At 67.2% G+C, this 23,567-nt stretch overlaps 5 protein-coding genes across 9 annotated transcripts; 3 read left to right on the forward strand and 2 right to left on the reverse strand.

Annotated features, from left to right (window-relative positions):
• Positions 1–118: 118 nt before the first annotated feature.
• Positions 119–3,952, reverse strand: ADAMTS4 (ADAM metallopeptidase with thrombospondin type 1 motif 4). Its single transcript, XM_052796830.1, has 9 exons — positions 3,675–3,952; positions 2,802–3,125; positions 2,409–2,541; positions 2,147–2,317; positions 1,776–2,062; positions 1,494–1,680; positions 1,202–1,377; positions 955–1,130; positions 119–866 (listed from the first exon to the last, which is right to left on the reverse strand). Exons 1-9 carry the CDS (start codon positions 3,810–3,812, stop codon positions 458–460), a joined length of 2,001 nt encoding a protein of 666 aa, XP_052652790.1. The 5' UTR covers positions 3,813–3,952; the 3' UTR covers positions 119–457.
• A 2,347-nt stretch (positions 3,953–6,299) lies between these two features.
• NDUFS2 (NADH:ubiquinone oxidoreductase core subunit S2) lies at positions 6,300–12,520 on the forward strand. The gene is made up of 14 exons (XM_052795868.1): positions 6,300–6,499; positions 6,637–6,743; positions 7,809–7,999; positions 8,702–8,822; positions 9,016–9,128; positions 9,228–9,302; positions 9,468–9,545; positions 9,782–9,867; positions 10,270–10,389; positions 10,530–10,659; positions 11,228–11,323; positions 11,570–11,653; positions 12,196–12,253; positions 12,355–12,520. The coding sequence occupies exons 1-14, from the start codon at positions 6,336–6,338 to the stop codon at positions 12,390–12,392; spliced, it is 1,461 nt and encodes a 486-aa protein (XP_052651828.1). The 5' UTR covers positions 6,300–6,335; the 3' UTR covers positions 12,393–12,520.
• Positions 12,521–12,635: 115 nt separating this feature from the next.
• On the forward strand, positions 12,636–14,925 carry FCER1G (Fc epsilon receptor Ig). Of its 2 annotated transcripts, none has more exons than XM_052795876.1 (5): positions 12,636–13,157; positions 13,546–13,637; positions 13,827–13,868; positions 14,173–14,196; positions 14,576–14,925. In XM_052795876.1, exons 1-5 carry the CDS (start codon positions 13,100–13,102, stop codon positions 14,630–14,632), a joined length of 273 nt encoding a protein of 90 aa, XP_052651836.1. In that variant the 5' UTR covers positions 12,636–13,099; the 3' UTR covers positions 14,633–14,925. The 2 variants fall into 2 exon arrangements, with proteins under 2 accessions (XP_052651836.1, XP_052651837.1); XM_052795877.1 differs by having other exon boundaries at positions 14,176–14,196.
• Positions 14,926–15,951: 1,026 nt separating this feature from the next.
• On the reverse strand, positions 15,952–19,889 carry LOC128145563 (Fc receptor-like protein 2). Of its 4 annotated transcripts, XM_052795843.1 has the most exons (10): positions 19,648–19,889; positions 19,312–19,560; positions 18,794–19,057; positions 18,416–18,700; positions 17,656–17,925; positions 17,252–17,560; positions 17,064–17,153; positions 16,445–16,466; positions 16,212–16,330; positions 15,952–16,124 (listed from the first exon to the last, which is right to left on the reverse strand). In XM_052795843.1, exons 1-10 carry the CDS (start codon positions 19,835–19,837, stop codon positions 15,988–15,990), a joined length of 1,935 nt encoding a protein of 644 aa, XP_052651803.1. In that variant the 5' UTR covers positions 19,838–19,889; the 3' UTR covers positions 15,952–15,987. The 4 variants fall into 4 exon arrangements, with proteins under 4 accessions (XP_052651803.1, XP_052651802.1, XP_052651801.1 ...); XM_052795842.1 differs by having other exon boundaries at positions 17,656–18,539; positions 18,794–18,887; XM_052795841.1 differs by having other exon boundaries at positions 15,952–16,330; positions 18,416–19,057.
• Positions 19,890–21,164: 1,275 nt separating this feature from the next.
• Positions 21,165–23,473, forward strand: PEX19 (peroxisomal biogenesis factor 19). Its single transcript, XM_052795869.1, has 8 exons — positions 21,165–21,263; positions 21,617–21,717; positions 21,819–21,984; positions 22,557–22,642; positions 22,727–22,888; positions 22,969–23,145; positions 23,218–23,262; positions 23,361–23,473. Exons 1-8 carry the CDS (start codon positions 21,209–21,211, stop codon positions 23,421–23,423), a joined length of 855 nt encoding a protein of 284 aa, XP_052651829.1. The 5' UTR covers positions 21,165–21,208; the 3' UTR covers positions 23,424–23,473.
• The last annotated feature ends 94 nt before the right edge of the window (positions 23,474–23,567 follow it).

Below are 23,567 nucleotides of genomic sequence, written 5' to 3' on the forward strand. Positions count from 1 at the left end.
CGCCAGGGAAAGATGCTGGGACTGTGCTGGGAGCAGTAGTGGAGAGTTAATGCAGCTGCGCCCGAGGGACATTGCGGTGCCTGGCACCACCATGCCAATCACCACACACCACGCTAGCTGGCTCCATAAATAGCTTTAAATAATGGCACTGCAATAAATTACAGCTGGGTGGCTGTGCTGGTGGGGGGGCTGCATCTGGGGAGGGGGCGGCCCTGGGGCCTGCCCAGGGGTTCACCCCACTCTGCCCTTGGAGGGGATGAGGTAGATGTGGTTACCTGCACTGGGGCTGGTCCCGTGCATGGCATGAGCCCGCCAGGGCTTTGCTGAGGGGCTGCCCAATGCCATCCCATGGACGGTGCCCCCGCTCCTGGTGGGCAATAAATAACCAAATAAATAGGTGCTGCAGTGGCTGCTGGGATCACTCTGGCAGAGCCACATCCCAGGCAGGCTCATGCCGCTACTTGTGTCGCTGGCGGCTCCTGAGGATCTCCAGGATCTCGGCTTTCTGCTTCTCCCAGGCTGCCGATGGGCGTCTCTGTGCCCGGGGCACGAAGAAGCTGTATTTCAAGCGTGGTGGGTGCTGCTCGTCCACCACCAGCACCTGCAGCACCAGGGGTTCGTGCAGCGGCCCCCGGCCTGTCAGCGTCTCGGTGGCTGCTGTGGCACCGCTGTAGCGCAGGGTCACGCCGCCTGCCAGCACCACATCAGTCGGGGAGGGCACCAGGACATAGCCGCCATTGAGCAGGGAGCCACCGGCCGGCCGCCGCAGTGCCAGAAAGATGTCCTCGCTGCCCGCCGCTGAGATCTGCCGGACCAGGAGGTGCGTGGCACCCACTGGGATGGTCACCACGTCGTTGTAGCCGTAGCTGCAGGGCACAGCGGGGTTGGAGGGGGGGATGACGGCAGCCCACAGGTGGCATCCCCCCAGCCCCCCACCACCGCTGATGTGCTTACTGGGGTTTGGTGAAGGAGCCGTAGACCTTGGTGCAGCCAGAGCCGTCACCGCCGCACGTCATGCATTTATCAAACTTCTTCTTGGAGCCAATGACACGGTCACAACCAGCGGGGATGCAGCGACCCTGCACACACACCCCTGTGCTCTCAGGGGAGCAGGGTGTCCCGTCAGCCACCTGCGGCACAGCACAGTCTCAGCACCTGCCGGAGGCACCCCGGGGTGCCCGGCGGGTGGGGGGACACTCACCCTTGGCTGCAGCACGTGGTAGTAGCCCAGGGTTTGGGACTGGCAGGTCAGCTTGCACTGGTCCCGTTCGGGGACGCCGCTGTAGCGTGGCACCCAGTCCTGGGGGGCCGGGAGCCCCCTGACGAGGTCGGGGCGATGGTTGTAGGTGGCACATTGCTCCTCCCGGAAGGTGAGGGCTGCTGGCAGCAGTGGGGCACAGTCAGCACTGGCGGCAGCCCCCAGCCACCCCCACAGCCCATGCTGGGGACCGGTGATAACCCTGCTCTCCCCCACCCCCACCAGCCCCACTCACGGGTTCTGCCAGGACACTCCTCCACGTTGCAGGACTGGAAGCGGGTGCGCTTGCCCTCACAGTACTGGCCACCATGGCGAGGTGCTGGTGCGGTGCAGTTGCGGTGGGAGAGCTGGACGCCACCACCGCAGGTCCGTGAGCACCCACCCCACGGTCCCCACGGTCCCCAGCCGCCATCCACAGGTGTCTGCAGCCAGAAAACGCAATGGGGGGTCAAACCCCGGTACTGGCAGGTGAGTGCCCACCCCGCCACCCACCCCACGCTGCCCCACTGGGACTCACGGTGAGCTTCTGCATGTGGCTGACGCCAACACACAGCCCATCCATGCAGACTCTGCCCGGCGCACACGGAGTGCCGTCAGCCCAGGGGAAGTGCTTCGTCTGGCAGACGGAGCGACCGCTGACATGGCCGGTGCACCACAGCGAGGCACAGGGCGGCTGCAGGTCACCGCAGTGCCGCGAGTCGGGCCCAAAGGCAAGCTGGCATTGCCGCAGCACCGGGTAGATGCTGCCTGGCAGCACCGAGGGCAGCTGCAGCCACTCCGAAGGCTTGTCCAGTAGGCATTGACCTGCAGGGACATGGCACCGCTGCACCAGGGGTCCCTGAGTGTATTGGGACCCCCTGCACTGCGACCACCTGTGCCAGGTCATACCATGGCCATTGTCCAAGAAGTCGGTGATGAAGTGGGCGCTGCATGGGGACCACATCTCACCAGGCTCCAGCGAGGAGAGGACAGGAGCCATCACGCGGCGGGTGGCTCCAGAGCGGCTGTTCAGCTCCCGGCAGGGCTGGGAGGTGTCATGCAGCATGTTGAAGATGTGGCCTGTGCCAGGGGATGGTGGTGTCAGCCCTAGGGGGAATCACGGGTGGCAGCGGCCCCCCCCCCCGCCGCCCCGCGGGCTCCCGCTGCTCACCCAGCTCGTGTGCGGCCGTGAATGCCGACTGCAGCCCGTCGTCCTCCACGATGGCACAGCTCCGCTCGGGGTCACAGACGGTGCCCACATCGGCCATGCCCAGTGTGTCGCAGGTGGCTGCCCCACACAGGTCCTGGTGGCAGGCAGGGCGTGTGTGGTGGGGGCTCGGGGACACCTCCAAACCCGGCCAGCACCCAAACTCCCTGGGATGGGCCACAGGGACCCCACCAGCCCTGAAACCCATGGACACCCCAGGGGCTCGGCCAGCACCCAAACACCTTGGGGGACACCCAGGGACCCTGCCAGCTCCCAACCACCCTGCAGGGACCCCAAACAGCCCTGCAGCACTCCCGAAGGCCCCCAGCACCCCCCCAGCTGTCACCCTCCCCACACCTGCCGCGTGAAGAGGATGGCGGTGTCAAAGTGGAGGGGACTGTCCTCGTCAGGGACGTTGAGCCCCTTCTGCCACCGGCAGAAGTTGCGGAGCATCTGGGCAGCGTTGGGGGTGGTGGGGGGCCCGGGTGTGCCCTGGCCCAGCACCACCAGCCGCGTCACCCGCAGCTCCACCGCGTTGCCCAGGCTGCTGTGCCGGAAGGACCGGGCGGCCGCCGCCAGCACTGTCAACAGGTACCTCCGGAGCCCGGCGCCATGGAACTGGGCCATCGACTCGTCCGCCACCACCAGCATCTCCACGTACCGCGGCACCGAGGCGAAGCGCTGCGGGGAAGCAGGGCGCTGGGGCAGGGGACCGGCATCCCGGTGCCCCCCAGCACCCTCCACCCACCCCGTGCCGGTGCCCCCCAGCACCGTGCCCATGCCAGCCCAGTGCACCCCGGTGTCTGTGGGCTCGGTACCAGCGCCCCCGCGTCCCCTGTTCCCTCCCCTCACCCTGCAGGGTCCCGGCCGCCTGCGGCCCCGGTCGCCCCCTCGGGGCGGGTCCCGGCAGTGCCCCGGGAGGCGGAGGGGAAGCCCGGCCCGGCCCGCCCCTGCCCCAGCCCATCTCGGTCCGGTGTGTCCCGGTCCCAGCCCATCCCGGTCAGTCCCGTCCTGTCCTGGTCCGGTGTGTCCCCATCCATCCTTGTCCATCCTTGGCCCGGCCCATCCCGGCCCGGCCCGGTCCACCCCGGCCTGGTATGTCCCGGTCCATCTTTGTCCATCCTTGTCCCAGCCCATCCCAGCCCATCCCGGTCCACCCCGCCCCGTCCCGGTCCCAGCCCGTCCCGGTCCCAGCCCATCCCGGTCCGCCGTGTCCCGGTCCGGCCGTACCTTGGCTCTCCTCGGGGCCGGCCCCACGCGGGACCGTGTCCCGGCTTCGTCCGGTGCCGTGACGGGACACGCGGGACCGGGGGCGGCCCCGGCGGCGGCGACAGCAGCGACCAGGAGCGCCAGGAGCGCGCGGCGCATGGCCCGGGCACCGCGACACCACCGCGACACCGCGACAGCGGGAGGCGACAGCGGGTCCCGCCGGCTCTGCCCGCGCCTTTTAACGGGGGGCAGAGGCGGCCCCGGGCGGGCGGGGCGGAGCGGGGCTGCCCCGGCGGCGGGGGGGTGGCCCCGGCCCCCCCGGGCCGTTCCGGGAAGGCAGAGCCGGGTCCCCCGGGAGCAGGGCCGGGCCAGGGGATGCCCCACACCGGGATCCCCTTGCCGCGACCCCCGCACCGGCATCCCCTCGCCAGGACGCCCTCACCCAGACTCCTGCACCAGAATCCCCTCGCTGGGACCCCCGCACAGGGATGCCCTCGCCAGCATCCCCTCGCTGGGACCTCTTCGCTGGGACACCCGCACCGGGACCCCCTCACCAGGACCCCCGCACCAGGACCCAGCACCCGGACCCCCTCGCCAGGATCCTCTCGCTGGGACCCCCCGCATCAGCATCCCCTCGCCGAGAGCCCCTCGCCCAGACCCCTGCACCGGGATCATCTCACCAGGACCCCCTCGCCAGGACCCCCCTTGCTGGGAGGGTGGAGCCCGGGGTTAGTGTGGGCATCTGCCGGGGGTGACCGTGGTGTGCCCAGGGTGAGCACAGGGCTGGGGTCACCCCGGGGTGCTCCCCCACCCTGCAGCACCCTCTGTCCCCTAATACGCCACTGCTCCATCCCCATACCCATCCCTGCCTGTCTCCTTCATCTCTCCTCCTCCTCCTCCCCCCTCCCTCTTCGCTCCATCCCAGCCCATCCAGCCTCAGCCCCTCCATCCCCTCCCTGTGTCCGCACTTCCCAGCAGGGCCACCCGCTGTGTCACACACCCCGAGTCACCTCCTGGCCCCCAGCCAGGCCAGGCAGGACATGGGCCGCATCCTGCTTCCTCCTTTCTCGGAATGGGGGGCTGGGCCCAGCCACCCTTCCTGCCCCATCACCCCCCAGCACCCCTGTCTGGGGGTGCCCTGTGTGGCACCGGGTGCTGCCGTGCGGGTACTGGTGCCAGTGCTATCCCCGCCATCCCCAGGAGAACAACAGAGTGATGCGGCCCTGCACAAAGGGACCCGGCAGCACCCGGCGCCGCTGCACAAAGGGCCTCTGTACCAGCACCGCAGCGTTGCTCGGCTGCACCCATGGGACCCCACCGGCACCACGGCCGGGCCTGGCTGGGACAGCACCTGCCTGGCACCCACCCGTGCCTAGGAGCAGTGCCGCCAGCAGGGCATGGAGCCCACCATGGCCTGGGCACCTGCCATGGCCAGCAGCCGGCACATGCAGCATCCGCTGGGCCGCAGCATCTGCCACAGTCAGCATCTGCCAGAGCCGGCATCCCATGGGCTGTGGCATCTGCTAGCTCTGGCATCCGGCACAGCCGGCATCCCTGGGATCTGACATCTGCTCTGGCTGACATCCGCCTCCTCTGGCATCTGCCATGAGCAACATCCGACACCTCTGGCATCTGCTGGCTTCAGCATCCCCCCAACTCCAGTGTTCCCCAGCTCCAGTATCTCCCGGCTCCAGCATCCCCCACAGGTCTGGGGTCTGGGCCGTGGGCACCCTTGGGTGCTGGCAGGGGCTCAGCACGGGGAGCTCCTCCTGGCTTAGCCTCCTGGCCTGTGGCCGGATCCAGCCCCAGCAGGGTGGCCCTGTGCCGGGAGGAGGTTGCCAGCAGCCAACATCTGGACAGCATCAGCTCGCACAGCCACCGTGACTCACGCCGGGTCAGGAACAGCCATGACGTGGGGGCCGGGCGGCTGCTGGCGTCACTGGGGACGGTGACGCAGGGCAAGGCTGCGGGAGCTGCCATGACCCTGCAGTTGTGAGGACATGGCGGGGGGGGGGCAGGGGATGTGGAGGGTCCTGGCACAGCAGGATGGTCCCCGTGTCCCCCAGGAGGGGGGGCGAACCCAGATGCCGGAGCCTGGGAACTTCCCAAGGGCGGGGGCTGGTGGTGCAGCTTGGCCAGAGTGGACACAGGACAATTTTGGTCACCCCCCAGCCCCACCACCCACATGGCACCCTGGTACCTGTTGTCCCCCCCCAGCACCCGCATGGGGACACTGGGGGTGTCACAGGAGGGGACAGGGGCCACCTCCAGCCACAGTGGTCCCCAAGCAGGGAGGCCTGGGGACACGTGTCCCCCTGCCATCACGCCAGGACACCCCACTCCTCCTTAACCATGCGCATCCTGCTCGCCCTGTCCCCTCTGTCCCCTCTGTCCCTGTCCCCTCTGTCCTCATCCTTGTCTCCATCCCTGTCCCCTCCATCCCCATCCCTGTCCCCTCTGTCCCCTCTCCCCTCTGTCCCCATCCTTGTCCCCATCCCTGTCCCCTCCGTCCTCGTGTGCATCCCCACGAGACTCCCCATCCCACCGCCGGCCTCTGCCCGGCACAAAGATGGCAGCGGCCCCAGCGGCCATTTCCCGGCTCTTTCCCTTAGTAAAGATGGCGGCAGAGCTGCCCACGGTCAATATGGCGGCGCGGCAGGGCTTCTCCTGCCCTCCCCAAGCATGGCGACCGGCCCCGCCCCCTTCGCGGCCGTGAGGGCAGGGACGCGCATGCGCAGTGCCAAGGGCAAGATGGCGGCGCTGCGGGCGCTGGGGAGGCTGAGGGCACCTTCGGGGCTGCGGGCGGCGGCGGCGGCGGCGGCGCGGCTGGGGCTCGCCCCGGCCCGGTGAGAGTGGTGGGGAACCGGGACGGGAGACGGGACCGGGTGGCGGCGGTGGGAGGCCGGGGCCGGGGCGGGGGCCGGTGGGGCCTGGAACCCCCCCGTCACGGCCCGGCCCGGCCCGGCCCCGTCCTGTCCCGCAGGACGGCGCGGCAGTGGCAGCCCGATGTGGAGTGGGCCCAGCAGTTCGCCGGTGCCGTCATGTACCCGAGCAAGGAGACGGAGAAGTGGGTGCCGCCGCCCTGGAACGGTGAGGGGCGGTGGGGGGACTTCAGCGGCGGGGGCGGGGGAGGCCCCAGAGCAGCCCAGGAGGGGGGCGGCCGAGGCTCTGGGAAGGTGTCGGGGGCCCTGGAGGAGCCCCGAGGCCCTGGGGAGGCCCCTGAGGAGGGAGGCCGAGGCCCTGGGGGCGTGTCAGGTGCTCTTGGTGGTCCCTGGAGGGGGGAGTCGAGGCCCTGTGGGGGTGTCAGGTGCTCTTGGTGGTGCCTGGAGGGGGGGAGTCGGGGCCCTGGCGGTTGCCCTGAGGCCCTTTGGCGGGCCCTGGAGGGGATCTTGAGGCCCTGGGGGGGGGGTGTTAGGTGCCCTGGAGGGGGCCCGAGGCTCCGAGGGAGCCCTGAGGGGGTGTTGGGGGACATTGGGGGATGCTCAGTGGGCTCCGGAGCCAGTTGGATTCCTTGTGGGTGCTCAGGGCTGTCCAGGAGGCACTCAGGACCTCGTATGGGCTCGGTGGATGTCAGCTTTGGGATCACAGGGGCCAGGGGCTGTCCTGGGTCAGTCTGGGGCTCACTGAATGCCCACTGGGGCCTGGGACTCAGGGGAAGTACCCATGGCTGGAGCAAGGGCCCAGTGGGTGCTGTGGAGGTCTGTTGTGCATATCCTGGGCCCCTGGATATGCAGGGCTGCTGCTTTGTGGGTGCCCAGGGCCAGACTGGGGCTCACTGGATGCTCAGGGCTGCCTTGTTGTCCTGAGTGTCCCATGGGTGCCTGGGTCTCAGGGGGTGTAGGTGTATGGTGCCATGCAGCATCGGGAAGCCGTCTGGCTCCCCGTGCTCTGGGAATAGTGGCCAGCCCAGGCTGAGCCTCTCGGGAGGCCCTTGGACTTGTCCCAGGGGTCTTGCGTTGGGCCGAGACAGGAGCTTGCGGTTGGGACACCACATTCCTGATGTCCGGCCAAGCACTGAGCTCGGCTTGGACATCTGTCCAGCGTCCGCTCTGCACGTCCATGCTGCCAGGAAAGGCCAAGGGCGCTCAAGACAGTAGCGCTTTTGGGGGTGGATGTTCCTCCCTGCCCAACTCTCCTCTTTCCTCCCCCGAGCAGACAAGGACCCTGTGGCTCACAAAAAGGTCTCCAGTTTGACCATAAACTTTGGACCCCAGCACCCGGCTGCCCACGGGGTCCTGCGGCTGGTCATGGAGCTGAGCGGGGAGACGGTGAAGAAGTGCGACCCCCATGTTGGCCTCTTGCACCGAGGCACCGAGAAGCTCATCGAGTACAAGACATACCTCCAGGTAAGGCACAGCGGGCTCCCAGTGCTTCCCCATCCTGGGGGCTGGTGTCTGTCTGTGGGGAGAGTGAGGGGTGTCTTTCTGGGGTGAGGAAACTAGGACATGAGTGGCTGTTGGTGTCCGTCTGTCTGCAGCTGTCTGATCAGATACATCAGCAGCCTCCTTGGTGCACTGGGAGGGGATTTATTTGCCTGTCAGGGTTTGCAGCAGTGTTTGTAAACAGACTCTGCTGATTTATTGTTCTGATCGGGTTTAACGTTTGTGCCAGCAGGAGAAATGGAGCTTGAAATAGCCCCAGGCTGGGGGGGAGCGCTGCCTTGACTGGCCACTGTGGCTTGAGGCAGCACCGTGACAGCTGCGCGGCAGAGATGGTTCTCAGCTGTTGTGTGCCAAGGGTGCAGGATTAGGGCCCTCACTGCATCTGTGAGCTGGAAAACTCTCGCAGAGGGACATTGTCTGCCTTCCTTCAAGCCTTATCCCAAGGCAGAGCCGTCCACGTGTCCGCTCCAGCCTGGGGCTGTAGCTTCTGGGCTGCTTTCGTGGCTGCTGTTGTGCTTGATGCTCCCTGAGCATGCTGTGCCTGGGGGCTGTGTCCTGGTGCTCCCTGGCTGCAGTGAAGCCTCCAAGCACTCCCAGGGGTCCCGGGTCTTTGCTGCCCAGCTGTAGGTGCCAGCAGCCAGTGCTCGAGGCCGTTTCTTTCGGCAGGCACTGCCCTACTTCGACCGTCTCGACTACGTCTCCATGATGTGCAATGAGCAGGCCTATTCCCTGGCCGTGGAGAAGCTGCTCAACATCCGCCCGCCTCTGCGGGCTCAGTGGATCCGAGGTGAGAGCGTCCCCATGCATCCCCGTACCTTTTCTGCAGGGGCTCCAGCTCCTTTCCCAGAAGCAGGTGCTTCTGCCTGCCCTGCTGAGGGCTTGTAGCTCTCAGCTTTCCGGGGGCTCAGTCCCCGTTCCCCCTCTGCAGGGGGGGCGCAGGGCCGGAGGTGCTCACCCCCCTGTGCCCCTTCTGCCCCCAGTTCTCTTCGCGGAGATAACCCGGCTGCTCAACCACATCATGGCTGTGACCACACATGCACTGGACATTGGGGCCATGACCCCCTTCTTCTGGATGTTTGAGGAGAGAGAGAAGGTAAAGGGCAGTGCGGCCGTACTGGGGGGTCGGATTTGGGGCTCAGTGCTGCCCACGGGGCCGTGCCGTGGAGCAGTGGGCTCTCCTCTGTCCCTGCAGATGTTCGAGTTCTATGAGCGGGTCTCAGGGGCACGGATGCACGCTGCCTACATCCGCCCCGGCGGGGTGCACCAGGTAAGGGAAGCTGTGTCGTGCCCCGGCTCCCTGCAGAGCCTCTCTGGTCTGGCAGGGATGTGCAGGGTGTCCCTGCATGGGTGATGGCCCCTCTGGTGTCTCCCTGCCCACATCCCTAGTGCCACTGGCCGTGCATGGGCTCACCTCCCTCTCCCCCCCATGCAGGACCTGCCCCTGGGACTGATGGATGACATCTACGAGTTCGTGAAGAATTTCTCCATGCGGATAGATGAGGTGGAGGAGGTGAGGCAGGATGGGAGCCAGGCTTCTGCTCAAAACCTGGGAGAGAGGGACAGTCCCCATTTCCCAGCACCTTGAGGGCTGGGGTCTTGTGTTGCCTGTCCCCTGGGCACAGCCAGCACAGGGTTATTCCTCCTGCGGCAGTGGTGACAAGGTGACACGGGTCAGGAAAGAGGGTGTGTAATCGGGGAGAGGTAGCTGGTGTGGGGAACAGGTGACTAATGCCCTGTTGCTCGCAGATGCTCACAAACAACCGCATCTGGAAGAACCGCACAGTTGACATTGGGGTGATAACAGCGGAGGAGGCTCTCAACTACGGGTTCAGGTGGGTCCGGTGGCTCCTGGGGACACCTGGGTGGGGGGCTCAGCCTCCTGCTACTGCCCACTTGTGTTGTCTCCCCCAGAAGAATTGGGGTTGAGTCCAAAGGTCTCAGCCTGGAGCCGTTTTGGGGACCGATGACACTGCTGACTGTCAGGGCAGTGCCATCCGGTGGCCACAGCGTGGCAGGAGCTGTGACGCGGTGTTCTGCCTGGCTGTACCCTCGTGATGTCCCCAAGCCATCCTCCTGTGGCTGCTGCTCAGGGCTGTGGGGTGTGCACAGGCAGGGGATGCATGGCTGCTTTCCTCTGTGTCAGGGTCTGCTTCGGGGCATGGGGAGGGCCCAGAGCTGGCGTGGGCTGGGGCCCCTACTTTGGGTGGGCTGCTCACCCACCTCCCTCCACCCAGTGGGGTGATGCTCCGGGGCTCAGGGATCCACTGGGATCTGCGCAAGACCCAGCCTTACGACGTCTATGACCAGGTGGAGTTCGACGTCCCCATCGGCTCCCGGGGCGACTGCTACGACAGGTACATCACATGCTGGCTCTTCTGGGGGCTCGGCAGGGTCACACCTTCTCCGTGGGCCTGTGGTGAGGCTGTGGCTTCCCCACGGGGTGCCCACCGCACAGGGCGCAGGCCCTGAGCTGAGCGGCTTGGGGGTCCCACAGATACCTGTGCCGTGTGGAAGAGATGCGACAGTCCCTCCGTATCATCCTCCAGTGCCTCAACAAGATGCCTGAGGGGGAGATCAAAGTAGATGATGCCAAAATCTCCCCTCCGAAGCGGGCAGAGATGAAGGTAAACGCGCTTCCTTCCCCCACCAGGCCTTGCTGCTGGCTGCACGTCGGCGCTGGCGAGCAGGAAATGCGGTTTGGCGTGTCAGATGCTTGTGCTGAGGATTTTGCTGGTGTTATCTGCTGCTGCATCCGTCCCCCAGCTCAGCTGGGGACTGCCTGGCCTCCTGTGTACTGTCCCTGCCTGGTCTGGGAGCGTGTGGGCAGGAAGGACAGCTTTGCACCGGGGGCAGGTTTGTTGCCAGCTGAAGCTGCTCCTGAGCCTTGCAGTGGTCCAGCCCTGTGCTGTGGGAGGGGATCTCCCTTCCCCGGCTCTGCCAGGCCCAGCCCAGCTGGGCCGAAAAACCACCCTGGTGAAGGCAGGGGCTGTCACAGAGGAGACCTGGAAGCTGCCCTTCTTCATCATCCCACGTGCTTGTTATGCCCAGTGGCCATGTGAATGCAGCTACCACCCCGGTTCCCATGCTTTGCTCCCTATCACCAGCCGATGAGGCACAGGCAGGAGATGGGCAGCGTTTTTTGCCCGCACCCAGCCACACATCCTCGGTGACGGCGCCCTCCTCTCTCCGCAGACCTCCATGGAGTCACTGATCCATCACTTCAAGCTCTACACGGAGGGCTACCAGGTGCCCCCCGGAGCCACCTACACGGCCATCGAGGCCCCCAAGGTGCCACTTCTCATGGTGTTATGGGGGAAGTGAGCTCTGGCACGGTGAAGGGTGTCCTGGCTCCCCTGTGATGCTCTTGGGGACATCGTGGTGCTCCTGTCACTGGCTGGGTGGGCTGTCCTGTCCCCAGGACTCTGCTGTCGCACCAGACTGGTGTTTGAGGGCTGGACGCTGCGGCTGGGAGACAGAACCTCAGCCTCCTGCCAGTGTCACCGTGTCACCAACCCTGTCCCCACGTCCTTGCAGGGTGAATTCGGCGTGTACCTTGTCTCGGATGGCAGTAGCCGCCCCTACCGCTGCAAGATCAAGGCACCTGGATTCGCTCACCTGGTAGGGGAGGCTGGGGTGGCCGGCAGCATTGCCATGCTGGGGCCCGCGGCGAGGGTGGGATTTGGGCTGGAGGGGACAAGCGCAGCCTGGGATGAGCTTTCTTTTCCTCTGTGCTGGGCTCCCCAACACGGTGGGCTGGAGCAGGGGTCTGTGAGCCACCACCTGTATGTCCCCTGGGGTCCCTCTGGGACCTGAACTTGCCTCTCGTGCCTCTGCCACTACAGCCGGTTTTGTTCTCTGCTGATAACTGACCACTTCCCCCACTCCTCCCTGCCATGCTGTGCTGGCAGGGGCAGCATCCCCTCCCCTGCCTGCCCCCAGTTGCAGGGAGGGGGGCAGTGGGCCCTGCTGCCAGCATGGCACCCACTCCGGAAGCGGTGAGCTGGGCTGGGCCCCGCTCGGCCGCTCTGCCGTTGTGCAAACCTGGGAGGCAGAGCCCTCCCCCTCCCACCTCGGCAGCCCTGGGGCCAGGGTGATGGGTGCTCGGGGGTACTCTGGAGGTGGGACTGTGGGCTGATGGGGGTCCCTGTGTTCTGCTTCAGGCTGGTCTGGATCGGATGTCACAGGGCCACATGCTGGCAGACGTCGTGGCCATCATCGGTACGTTCCTTCCTGGGGCTGGGGGCTCCCGCAGCTATCAGGGGGGCTCCTTCCTTGTTCGGGGGGCTGATCATGCCCTAACCCCTCTCTCCCTCCCCCAGGCACGCAAGACATCGTCTTTGGGGAAGTGGATCGGTGAGGTGGCAGCCCTGGCTGGCCCCGCTGTGCCCGTCTCCTCCTGTGTGCGCTGCTCTGGGCAGGGGGGTCCCCCGGTCCCCCCCAACTGCACCCCCTTCCTCATCTGAGTCAAATAAAGACTAAACCGGGTCCTGCCTGCCCAGCACCACATCTCTGTCCTCACATCAGCCCTTCTCCAGCTGAAACCTGGTGAAGCCCCACTCTTCCTCCCTTTCCCACGTGAGGCTTGTGGTCGAGAGCTTCCCCTTCCCATGGTTGCAGCCTTCCCTGGCCAGGGGGAGCCTGGAGACACCCCCCAGGGGTTTCACTTCCAACACCCCAGGTTTGGGTGCTGCCAGCGCCTGCAGCCTGTGGGCTTTCCCTGACAGCCTTCATCCGCCTGGGGCTGGTGGGTGTTCCTGCAGCCCCTCCAGGTGACCACAGCAGGGCTGGGGAGCTGTGGTGCCATGAGGGCTGGGGTGGGCCAGGCATGGGAAGGATGGGTGACACTTGGGGACAGCTTGCCTGGCCATTGAGCAACATCCCCACCGCCCTTTGCAGGAAGAGAGGACGGCTGTGCTGGCCGGTTCCCCAGCACAGTGGGCGCCGGAGGAGGGGGGAAGCGAAGTGGGGGCGGTGCAAGCCAGCAGGAAGGCGCTGGCTCTGTGATCGCTGACTCCAGCACGATAGCCCCAGCCTGCCGGACCCTGCTCGGGGCCACGTGGAGGGATGGGCGCCCACCTGCTGCTCGCCGCTGCCCTGCTGCTGCTGTGGACCCCAGCGGCAGGTGGGGATGCGGGTCCCGCAGGGATGGGGAGCAGCTGGGTGGGTGCATGGGTGTCAGGCTCCTTTAACGGCGTCCTCATCCTTTGGGGCGAGCCAGGATCTGTTGAAGTCCCCCTGGGTGCTTGTGGCATGGAGGGGCACCCCAGGGTGAGTTCTGGTGGGCTCTGGGGCTCTCCAACACCATCCAAGGGGATGTCGGTGCCATCTGAGGGGACATCGGCACAGCCTGCAACCCCCTGGGACCCCCTGCTGTCACCAGTGTGTGGAAAGGGGTGATGCTTAGAGGCGGCAGAGCCAGGCTCTCGGCAGCCAGGACAGGTGCACGATCTGTCCTGCAGCAATGCTGACCTGGGAACCCCCTCCCACCCCCCTCCCTCCATCCTCCCCAGAGGCCCTGATGGAGCCGGAGCTTTGCTACATCCTGGACGCCATCCTCTTCCTCTATGGCATCGTCCTCACCGTCCTTTATTGCCGCCTCAAGGTGAGTGCTAGGATCTGGTCTGTGGCCACCTGTCAGGCCCCATTTTTTGGGGAGGACCCCCAGGGAGGTGACAGCAAGTGCCCCAAGGCTTCCACACCTGTGCAGGGGCTTCTTCCTCTTACTTTTTTTTTTTTTTTTTTTTTTTTTTTTTTTTTTTTGCTTTTGGGCAACCACCTTGCCCCCCTGCAGTTCCTGGCTCATCGAGCGTCACGGCAGGGAGCCATCAAGGAGGTAACGGTGCTGGCGGCAAAGGGCGGCCAGAACTGGGGAGGTTTGGGGCTGGGGTACCCCGGGAGGGACAGGCTCCCCCAGCCAGTGCCCACCCCAGTCAGTGTTGTAGCTGTGGAAGGGGAAAGCGAAGGGGAAGTAGGGGGGGGCTCTGGTGCTCCTGGATTGGGGGGAAGAAATCCAGGAAACCTCATGACTTCCCCCAACTTCCCCAGGGAGTGAAGGGAGGGGTGCAGGGGGGTGGCGGGGGCAGGTGTTTTTGTGTGCGTTCCCCCTCCCCAACTCTTTCTCTTTCACTTTCCTGGAGCAGAAGGAAGAAGCCATCTACACCGTAAGTCAGCCTGGGGGTGACGCATCCCAGGGGGGCCCTACCCACAGCTGCTGTCCCTGGGGGGGTACCCTGTCCCCTGGGGTGCCTGTATCCCACTGGGTGCACCGTTCTATGGGTGCCCCATTCTGTGGGGATGCCCCACCCTGCAGGTGCTGTATCCTATGGGTGCTGTAACTTGGGGGGTGCCCTGTCCCCCCCATCACCGCCTGCCTTGGGAGCACCCACCCTGGGTGCAGCCCCCCCACAACAGTCCATAGCTCCCCGGGGCCCTTCCCTGGGGCACATCTTGGGTGGGAAGCTCCCACAGTGGAGTGACAGTCTGGAGGGGGGGTGGCAGTTGGGGGGGGACAGGCATCCTGTAACTCCCTCTCCCATGCAGGGGCTCAGCGGTGAGGGCCAGGAGATGTACGAAACGCTCCAGATCAAACACTCCTGACCCTGTCCTGCTGCCGTGCCGCAGCTGCCCCTTGTCCTCCTGTCCGTCCCCAGCAGCTGGGGACCCCACATGGCCCCCCTCCTGGGACTGTGATGGAGAACTGGAGCTTTTCCCTCCTGGAAGTGGCTGGTTTTGGTGCCAAACTGCCTTCGGCCAGGCACAGGCGCAGCCTGAATGCCACCATAGTGCTGGGACCCCCTGAGCCTGGGGGGGCTGAAGCTGCCTGGGCTGCGTGGTGCTGCCCCCCGCTTCTGCTGCCATCCACCCCACAGTAAAGGAGCACCATGCACAAACAGGGCAGGAGGGTTTCTGTAATGGCGGGGCAAGAGCCTGGGGTGACAATGGCACTGGCTCCTGGTGGGGCTGGACATGGTGTGGGGACAGGGACGAAGGCCCTGGCTGCCAACAGGGCTGGGCATCCACCAGGGACAGGGACATGCTCCTGCTGGGCACGGTTGCACTATCTGATGGGGTTGGAGCTTGTGGGGACAGAGACACCATGGGGCTGGGGACAGACACCCATGGGGCTGGGGATGGTGGCACTGGCTCCCGGTGGCAGCTGCCGCATGTTTCTGGGTGGAGGAAATGTTCGCAGGGGAGAAAAACACCATTTACACATTTAACAAAAAAGCTGCATTTTGGGGCTGATACCATGGAAATGGGTCCTGTGCCCCCCCCCGGCCCCCCCAGAGCCCTGGTTGGGGGGAGCCCCCAGACCTCTCAAGGGGGGCCCCAGTGCCTTCCCTGAGATGCAGCCAGAGCCTGGCACCCCTGAGCCTGGGGGGGGGGGGCGGGGCTGGGGCTTCCCAGGGGTGGGGGTGTGGGGGGACCTGCTGGAGGGAGGAGGGGGTGAGGGGGAGAGGAAGAGTTAGGCAGGGGGTGCTGGGAGCGTTGGGGAGGACTGGGGACCCCCACAGAGCACTGGAAGGGTGAGTGGGGAGCACTGGGAGGGAGAATGGGGAGCACCTGAGGGTACTGGGAGAGGGAATGGGGAGCCCCCGAGGGTACTGGGAGCACTGGGAGCCCCACAGAGCACTGGGAGGGGGAATGGGGAGCACCTGAGGGTACTGGGAGCACTGGGAGAGGGAATGGGGAGCCCCCGAGGGTACTGGGAGCACTGGGAGCCCCACAGAGCACTGGGAGGGGGAATGGGGAGCACGGGGTGCCCTGTGTAGCCCCATGCAGGACCCCCCCCCCGCCGGGGCTGGGCTCTGCTGATCCGGATCGGGCCCCGGGCAGAGGAGCGGCTGCCCCGCGGGAGCCGTGGGTTGTGTGTCCGGGGGTTTGCCCCGGGGACACACGGACACCAGCGCGCACGAGCACAGTCCCCGGTCCCCCCCCAGTGCCTCGTGGTGTCACGGGACATTCTCGTAGGTGTCGCTCGGGAGCCGCAGCCGCGCGTGGGGACCCGGCAGCACAGCGTAGGTAACGGGCGGCTCCCGCGGGGGTGCGGAGCGGGGGGAGCCCCGGGGGGAGCGGGACGGGGAATTGCCTGGAAGAAAAACCGGTTCGGGGACCCGGGCTAGGGGCGGTGACACGCGTGGGCGGCGCGTCCCCCACCCCCACCCGCCATACTCACCCCCGTCCCGCTCGGTGACCACGACACGGATGTACAGCACCTCCCCGTCCTCCGGCTCCCCGGGCGGGGCTGTGGGCTCTGGCTGGCGACCCTCGGGCTCCAGAGGGACTGTGGGGTCCCTGCGGGGACAATGGGGTGCCTGGGGAGGGGGCAGACCGGGGCGGGGGGGGGTAACCTGCTGTCCCAGCCCCCGGGGAAAGGGGCTTCGTGGCTGGACACCCCCCCCCGCTCACCTTCTCTGGCTCTTCCCAGCAGCTGTAAGGCAAGGGGGGGTGTGAGCGGCCCTGGGGCCCCGGGAGTCACAGCAGCGAGGGACCCCCAGGACCCCTGAGACTCCCCGGGACCCCAAACGAAGGACCCCAGGGCTTGGCCGTGCATGCCCAGGAGGGAGGGAGGACCCCGGGACCCCAAGCTGGTGGTACCGGGGACTCCGGTGAGTTTCACCTGGGGGTACCAGACCCCCAGATGAGACAGGGAGTTGTGGGCTGCAAGCAGGGAGACCACCCAAGGCACCCCAAGACCCCCTGGACCCCAAGCCAAGGACCATGGGGCTCAGCCCTGCATGCCCAGGAAGGAGACAACACCCGCCAAGACCCTCCAGGACCCCAAGCTGGCGGTACCAGGGACTCAGCCCCGCATACCCAGCTGAGATGGGGGTACATGAGCTGCAAGCAGGGAGGGCCCCCAAGACCCGCCTGGGACCCTGAGCCGAGGACGCTGGGGGCTCAGCCCTAGCCAAGATGAGGGATGCAGGGTGCAGCCCCATTCCCCACCCCCCAGCTGGTGTGGGGGGCTTTTACCCCACCTGGGACCACAGACCTGGTCCCCAGCCCCCTGGTGTGGGTGACCCACCTGCACGGCGCCGGCGCCGGAGGTACCAGCCCATGGCAGCAGTGAGCAGGAGCAGGAGCAGGAGGGACACGCTGAGCCCCACAGCCATGGCTGGGGACAGAGCAGGGACAAGCCCAGGTCAGCCCTGACCCTGGGGGGCTGGACACCCATGGGGGGCCGGGGGGTGGGCAGATGAGCGTAGCCCCCACCTGTGCCCTGCTGCTGCCCTCCCTGTCTCAGCTGTGTCACCGCGAGGGCCAGCGCCAGGCTGCGTGCCCGGAAGATGCGGTGGGTGCCGAGGCGGTTGGTGGCCAGGCACTGGTAGGTCCCAGCGTGTGCTGGCCCCACAGTCCCCAGGGACAGGACGGGCCCCGAGTCCAGCTCCTGCCCGTCCCGCAGCCAGGTGAAGGTCACCGGCGCGGTGCCCTCCCGCACAGAGCAGCTCAGGTTGAGATTCTCGCCCACCGGCACCACTGGCTCCATCCTCGCCATCGTGATGGTGGCACCAGCCACCGGCACTGCCAGGCAGAAAGATGGTGCTGGGGTCAGACCAGTAGCGGGATGAGGTGACACCGTGGGTGGGGGGCGCCTGAAGCCAGAGGGTCCTGCTCACCCAGGACAGTGACCCACAGCGGCGGGCTGTCAGCCACCGTGCCACCGTTGGTGGCCGTGCAGTGGTAGCGGCCGCTGTCCTGGTGCTGCACAGTGCGGAGCTTGTAGTAGGGGCCTGTGGCCAGTGGCACAGCTGAGCCCTGCCGGTGCCAGGAGAAGGAGAGGGGCCCCGTCCCCTCGGCCACCGAGCAGCTCAGCACCAGGCGGTCTCCTTCTGCCACCTGCCCCCCGGGGGGCTGTGCTACCAGGGACACCCCGGAGACTGGGACCCCTGCAGGGAGGAGATGGGCAGGGATGGGGGACCTAGGGAAGGGGGGGACGACTTGGAGAGGGATGGAGGGGACCCCAGGGAGAGATGGAGGGACCCAGGCAGGGAAGGGGGACCAGAGGAGGGATGGAGGGACCTGGGCAACATGGAGGGACAACAGGGAAGGATCAGGCAACCCCAGGGAGGGATGGAGGGACCCCAGGGAGAAATGAGGGGGACCCAGGCAGGGATGGGGGGACTTGGAAATGAATGGAAGGACCCTGGGGGGCATGTGGGGACCTGGGAAGGGACCTGGGAAGGAATGGGGGGACCTAGGGAGGCATGAAGGGATCCCAGGGAGGGACCTGGGGAGGGATGGGGGGATCCCCCCCATGTGGGAATGTGGGGAGGGATGGGGGGAGGCAGGCAGGGGTGGGAGGACCTGGGGAGGGATGTGGGGACCCAGGGATGGCTGCAGGGCCCCGGTACGCCCCCATCCCTCCTGCACACTCACTGCGCACCGTGACGGTGACCGGGGTGCTGCGTTTCCGCACGCTGGCCGTCTCTGTCTGCACTTCGCAGGAGTAGTTCCCCGAGTGGGACAGCCCCACAGCCGGCAGCTGGAGCTGGGGGGAGCCCTGGGGCCCCCCCACCACCATGTCATCCTGGTAGAATAGGTGCTGGAGGCGGGTGAGGGGCCGCAGGGGGCTGAGGTGGCTGAGGCAGCCCAGGGCCACGGGGGTTCCCTCGCGGGGCTCAGCTGGGCCCTCCAGGCGCAGCACCGGCACCGTGAAGAGCTCTAGGAGGGAGCCGGGGGGGAGCAGTGACCCCAAGCCCGCTGGGGAAGGGGGGCTGCACCCCGCCAGGTGGGTGTCGGGGAGGGGGTGCTCACCTTGCACTGCCACCATCACCAGTGCCGATTCCTGCCACCCTGGGAAGATGTGGCCCACGGTGGCCTGGCAGTGGTAGCGCCCGCTGTGGTGCAGCTGCAGGGAAGGCAGGAGCAGCTCGGTCCCCCGGGAGGGCCCCCCCAGCGCCTCCCTCTCATGGAAGAACCGCACCTGGGTGACATGCGTGTCCTTCCAGCCCCGGCAGCGCAGCGGCAGCGCGTCCCCCTCCAGCAGCACCCGCGCCGGCACCTGCAGCACCAGCCAGTCTGCAAGAGAGAGCGGGGGCGGCTGGTGCACAGGGATTCAGCTGGTGGGCTCCCATCGCATGGGGATGCACCAGTGTGCACAAGGATGCACTGGTGTGCGTGGTGATGCACCCAGTGATGCGCAGGAGATGCAGCCAGTGTGCACAGGATGGGCTCCTGTCACACGAGGGGCGAGAGGCTGAGAAAGAAAGCCCACCCAGAGGCCTTGTGGCACCCGCAGGTGCCAGGGCAGGGGCACCCATGCCACTCCTCACCATTTGAGAAGCCCAAGGTGATGGAGGGGCTGAGCCCGGCACCAGGGCTGTGGCACCGCAAGCTGTAGCTCCCGGGTAGGTCTCTGGTGATGTGGATGTGGTTGGATCTTGCCTGCTGCCAGAACTGCTCGTTGACATACCAGTCGGTGGGGCCGGGCGCGCTGGAGCCCCGGCAGGTCAGTGTCACCTTCTCTGGCAGGAACACCGGTGTCCAGGGGGGGTCCAGCGTGAGCTGGCTGGGCTGGGCACCTGTGAGGTGACAGGGGACGCCAGTCTGCTGGGGCCACCGGCGGTGTCTGGGGATAGCAGGGTTGGGGACCAGCAACAAGGACTCACCAGTGAGGCTGAGGGCTTGGGCTGGAAGGAAGGGGAGAGGTGCTGGGTGGGGGCTGCTGCCACGGGGACACCGGCACCCAGGGGAAGGGGTGCAGGGGCTGTCCCCAAGCTGCCCCTGCGGGGACACCGGCACCCATGGGAAAGGGTGCAGGGATGGTTCCCAGGCCAGCTGGGAGAGCCCAGGGGACATGGCTGCATCAGAGCCGCCCACGCACTGTCTCTGGGCAGCACAGCCACCACAGGCTGGCGCAAAGCATGGGGACACTTCCGCCAGCCCCACGGCACCCGTCCCCATGGCCCCATCCCTATGGCCCTGTCACCATGGTCCCACCCCCGTGGCACATGGCCCCATCTGCATGGTGCTTGTCCCCCATGTCCCCATCATTACAGCTCTGCCCCCACCATGCCCCATCACCATGTGCCCACCCCCACAGCCACCCCAGCTCCATGACACCAGTCCCCACATCCCTATCCCTGTGGTGCCTGTCCTCACAGCCCTGTCCCCACAGCCCCATTCCCCATGTCCCCATCCCCACAGCCCTGCCCCCGTGTCCCCATCCCCACAGCCGTCCCAGCCCTGTGACACCAGTCCCCATATTCCTATCCCTGTGATACCTGTCACTTCAACCCTGTCCCCACAGCCCCGTCCCCACAGCTGCCCCAGCCCCACGGCCCCAGGCACGCTGAGGGGTACAACCCCGCGTGCTGGCTCTGCTGGCATTTGGGACCTCAGGGGACCCCGCAGCCACCTGGCACTCCCTCCCCATGGGCCGGATGGTGCCACTGGGCTCTGCTTCAACTCACTGCTCCCCAAAGTGTGGGAGGGGTCTAGACGCCCATCCCTGTGGCATCAGGCCCCCTGCCCAGCCCCAAGGCCCATGCCCGGGCACTCACCCCAGAGGAGCAGTGCCGTGCTCCTGGCCATCCCGGCACTCTGCTGTGCACTGGTGGGGCCACCTGCCCTTTGCATAGCAGCTATTTGGGGAAAGGGGAAGGAAGTGACTTCTGCATCCCCCAGGGCTTTGCCCTGGCCCTGGGGGACACGTGCCTGGTAGCACTTGTCAGGGCTGTGTCGGGCACCTGCGAGGGACGGGCTTGGGTCTGGAGGAGCTGCTGCCGGCCCCTTTGCTAGGGGGGATCACTTCAGGCACCAGGACCCTCCAAGGACATGGGGCATGAGCGGCCCCGTGGGTGTCCTGCACTCGTGAGACCCAAGGGGCTGGGACCCCGAGCGCTGGGACCTCGACAGCTGGGATCCCGAGGGGCTGGAGCCCAGGGAGAGACCCCAACATCTGGGACCCCGAGGGCTGGGACCCCAGGGACCAAGACCCCCTGGGCTGGGACCGCGTGGGCTGGCTGTCACGGCCGCCCGGTCCGTGGAGGGCGGGGTCACGGCTCCCCGGTTCGGGCGGGCCCCGCCCCGCCCCGTGCACTGCGGCGCCGCCTGGCGGGCGCACAGCGGAACAGCGCCGCGAGGGGCGGGGCTCATGTGGAGGGCGTGGCCTCCGTGGGGGCGGGGCTCGGCGGTCCCGGCCCCCGGCGGAGGCGGAGCGGCGCGAAGATGGCGGCGGAGCCGGGTCCGGGCCCCGACCCGGAGCTGGAGGAGCTGCTTGACAGTGAGCGGGGCCGGCGGGCGGCGAGCGGGGGGGGCCGGGGGTTACGGGGTGCGGGGGGGACGGGACGGGAGGTTATTGGGTTGCAATGGGCGCAGGGGGTTATTGGGGGTGCAGTGGGACTGGGGGGTTATTGGGGTGCAGTTATTGGGGCACAGCGGGGTGGGGGGTGTCGGGGCAGGGCCCCTGGGGCTGGGCAGGTGTTGGGGTCCATGGGGTGCAGCGAGGCAGCGGGAGCTGACCTGTGCCACGGGATGGGGGTCATTATGGGGTGCAGGGGGTTACTTTGGGGATGGGGGGGTGACCCTGGGCCAGGGGTGCCCGGGGGTCCCCCCTCAGCCTGGCCCCTTCCCCAGGTGCCCTGGATGACTTCGAGAAGGCCAGGCCCGCCGCCCCCCCCCCGCCGCCACCGCCGCCCGCCCCCGGGGCCCAGCCCTCACCCAGCGCCGCCGCCAAGGTGCGACGCTGCCAGGATGCGGCCGCCGCCCTCGCCCCGGCCCTCGGGGTGGGGAGACACCGTTCCCGTGGGGGGGGGCCTGACCGTGCCCCTCTCCCCAGGCCTCCCTCTTCGCCTCGCAGGAGAGGTTCTTCCAGGAGCTGTTTGAGGGGGAGCTGGCCTCGCAGGCAGCGGCTGAGTTCGAGCAGGCCATGCAGGAGCTGGCCCGGGAGGAGCCGCACTTGGTGGAGCAGTTCCAGAAGCTGTCAGAAGCGGCAGGAAGAGTGGGTGAGTGGGGCCGGCACGTGGGTGCCGCTGCCGGTGTGTTTAAATGACATGACAAAGAAGCATATCGAAGGGCAGCCACCCTTCCTGGCTGCTGGCTTGGTTGTGCCAGAGTTGGCGTGTTGCAGCCCGGTGAGCCCTTGCCGTGCCGGGAGCACACCGGTGCCCAGATCTCACCAACAGCTGGAAGACTGAGGTCATGGCAGAGTGAGCAGCATGTGCTGGCCTGGGGTGGGACGGGGCTTTGGGCGCATTGGCGGCCGTGGGTTTCCCACCATGCCAGGAGGTCTCAGTTTGGCTTGGGGCCGGTTGGCACCTCTCCGGCATTGCAGTGCCAGGTGTCCTCCCGCGTGCCGGGAGCTCCCTGAGGCTCCTGGCTGCCAGCCAGCGCCGTGGTGGAGCGGGATGGGGGGAAGGCTTGAGGGCTTTTGGGTGATACCCCGGTCCCTCAGCCCCCTTGGACCCCCATTTGGGAGCGGGATCCCCAAGACAAGACCCCGACCCTTGCTGACCGGGGTGCCCCAGGGTGCCCAGCATCTCCCTGTCCCCCGACTGGTGTCTCCTGGTCCCCGCAGGCAGCGACACAGCATCACAGCAGGAGTTCACCTCCTGCCTGAAGGAGACGCTGAGCGGCCTGGCCAAGAACGCCACTGACCTGCAGGTATGGATGCCCCCCTGCTGAACAATCGGGGTCGTCCCGGGGGTGCCCCCCGTCCCGGGGGGGGTGCTGACAGTGTCCTTGCAGAGCTCCTCGGCCTCGGAGGAGGAGCTGGCGAAGGCATTGGAGGGGCTGGGGCTGGAGGAGGGCGATGGTGAGGGCAGCGTCCTGCCCGTCATGCGGAGCATCATGCAGAGCCTGCTCTCCAAGGACGTGCTCTACCCTTCACTGAAGGAGATCACTGAGAAGGTGGGGGGTTCGGTGGCACCTGGACAGGATGTGGGACAGGCGCGGTGGTTCCGGTGTGACCCCCCGCTCTCCCCCCGCAGTACCCTGAGTGGCTGCAGCGGCACGGTGAGGCGCTGCCAGCCGAGCAGTACGAGCGGTACCGGGCACAGCAAGGCGTGATGGGCCGCATCTGCCAGCAGCTGGAGGATGAGCGGCCAGGCGAGGGCGAGGAGGAGCGGCGAGCGCGCTTTGAGACCCTCCTCGACCTCATGCAGCAGGTTAGCTGGGGGGGAGACGGACCCCCCTGGGCCCCCAGTGCCATCCTGATGCCCCCCATGTCTCCCCCGCAGCTTCAGGACCTGGGGCATCCACCCAAGGAATTGGCCGGGGAGTCGGTGAGTGTCACCGGGGACCCCCTGGGGGGGCGGGGCCCCTGCCCGGACCCCCCTGGATGCCTGGGTCCCTCGGCTCACCTTCCCCCCCCACCCCGCAGCCCCCCGGCCTCAACCTGGACCTGCCGGGGGCGACGGGTGGTGAGCAATGCCGCCTCATGTAGCGCCGGCAGCGGGAGGGGGGTGCCTGCAGCACCCCACCCCCCCCCACCCCCCCCCCCCCCGGTGCTGTGCTGCCAAGGATGGCCCCTGCCTCGTTACCGACTAATTAAGGCCCTGACAAGGATGAGGATGAGGAGGCCGAGTGG

The sequence above is a fragment of the Harpia harpyja genome, chromosome 9, assembly GCF_026419915.1.
Source record: "Harpia harpyja isolate bHarHar1 chromosome 9, bHarHar1 primary haplotype, whole genome shotgun sequence".
Classification (NCBI taxonomy): Eukaryota; Metazoa; Chordata; class Aves; order Accipitriformes; family Accipitridae; genus Harpia; species Harpia harpyja.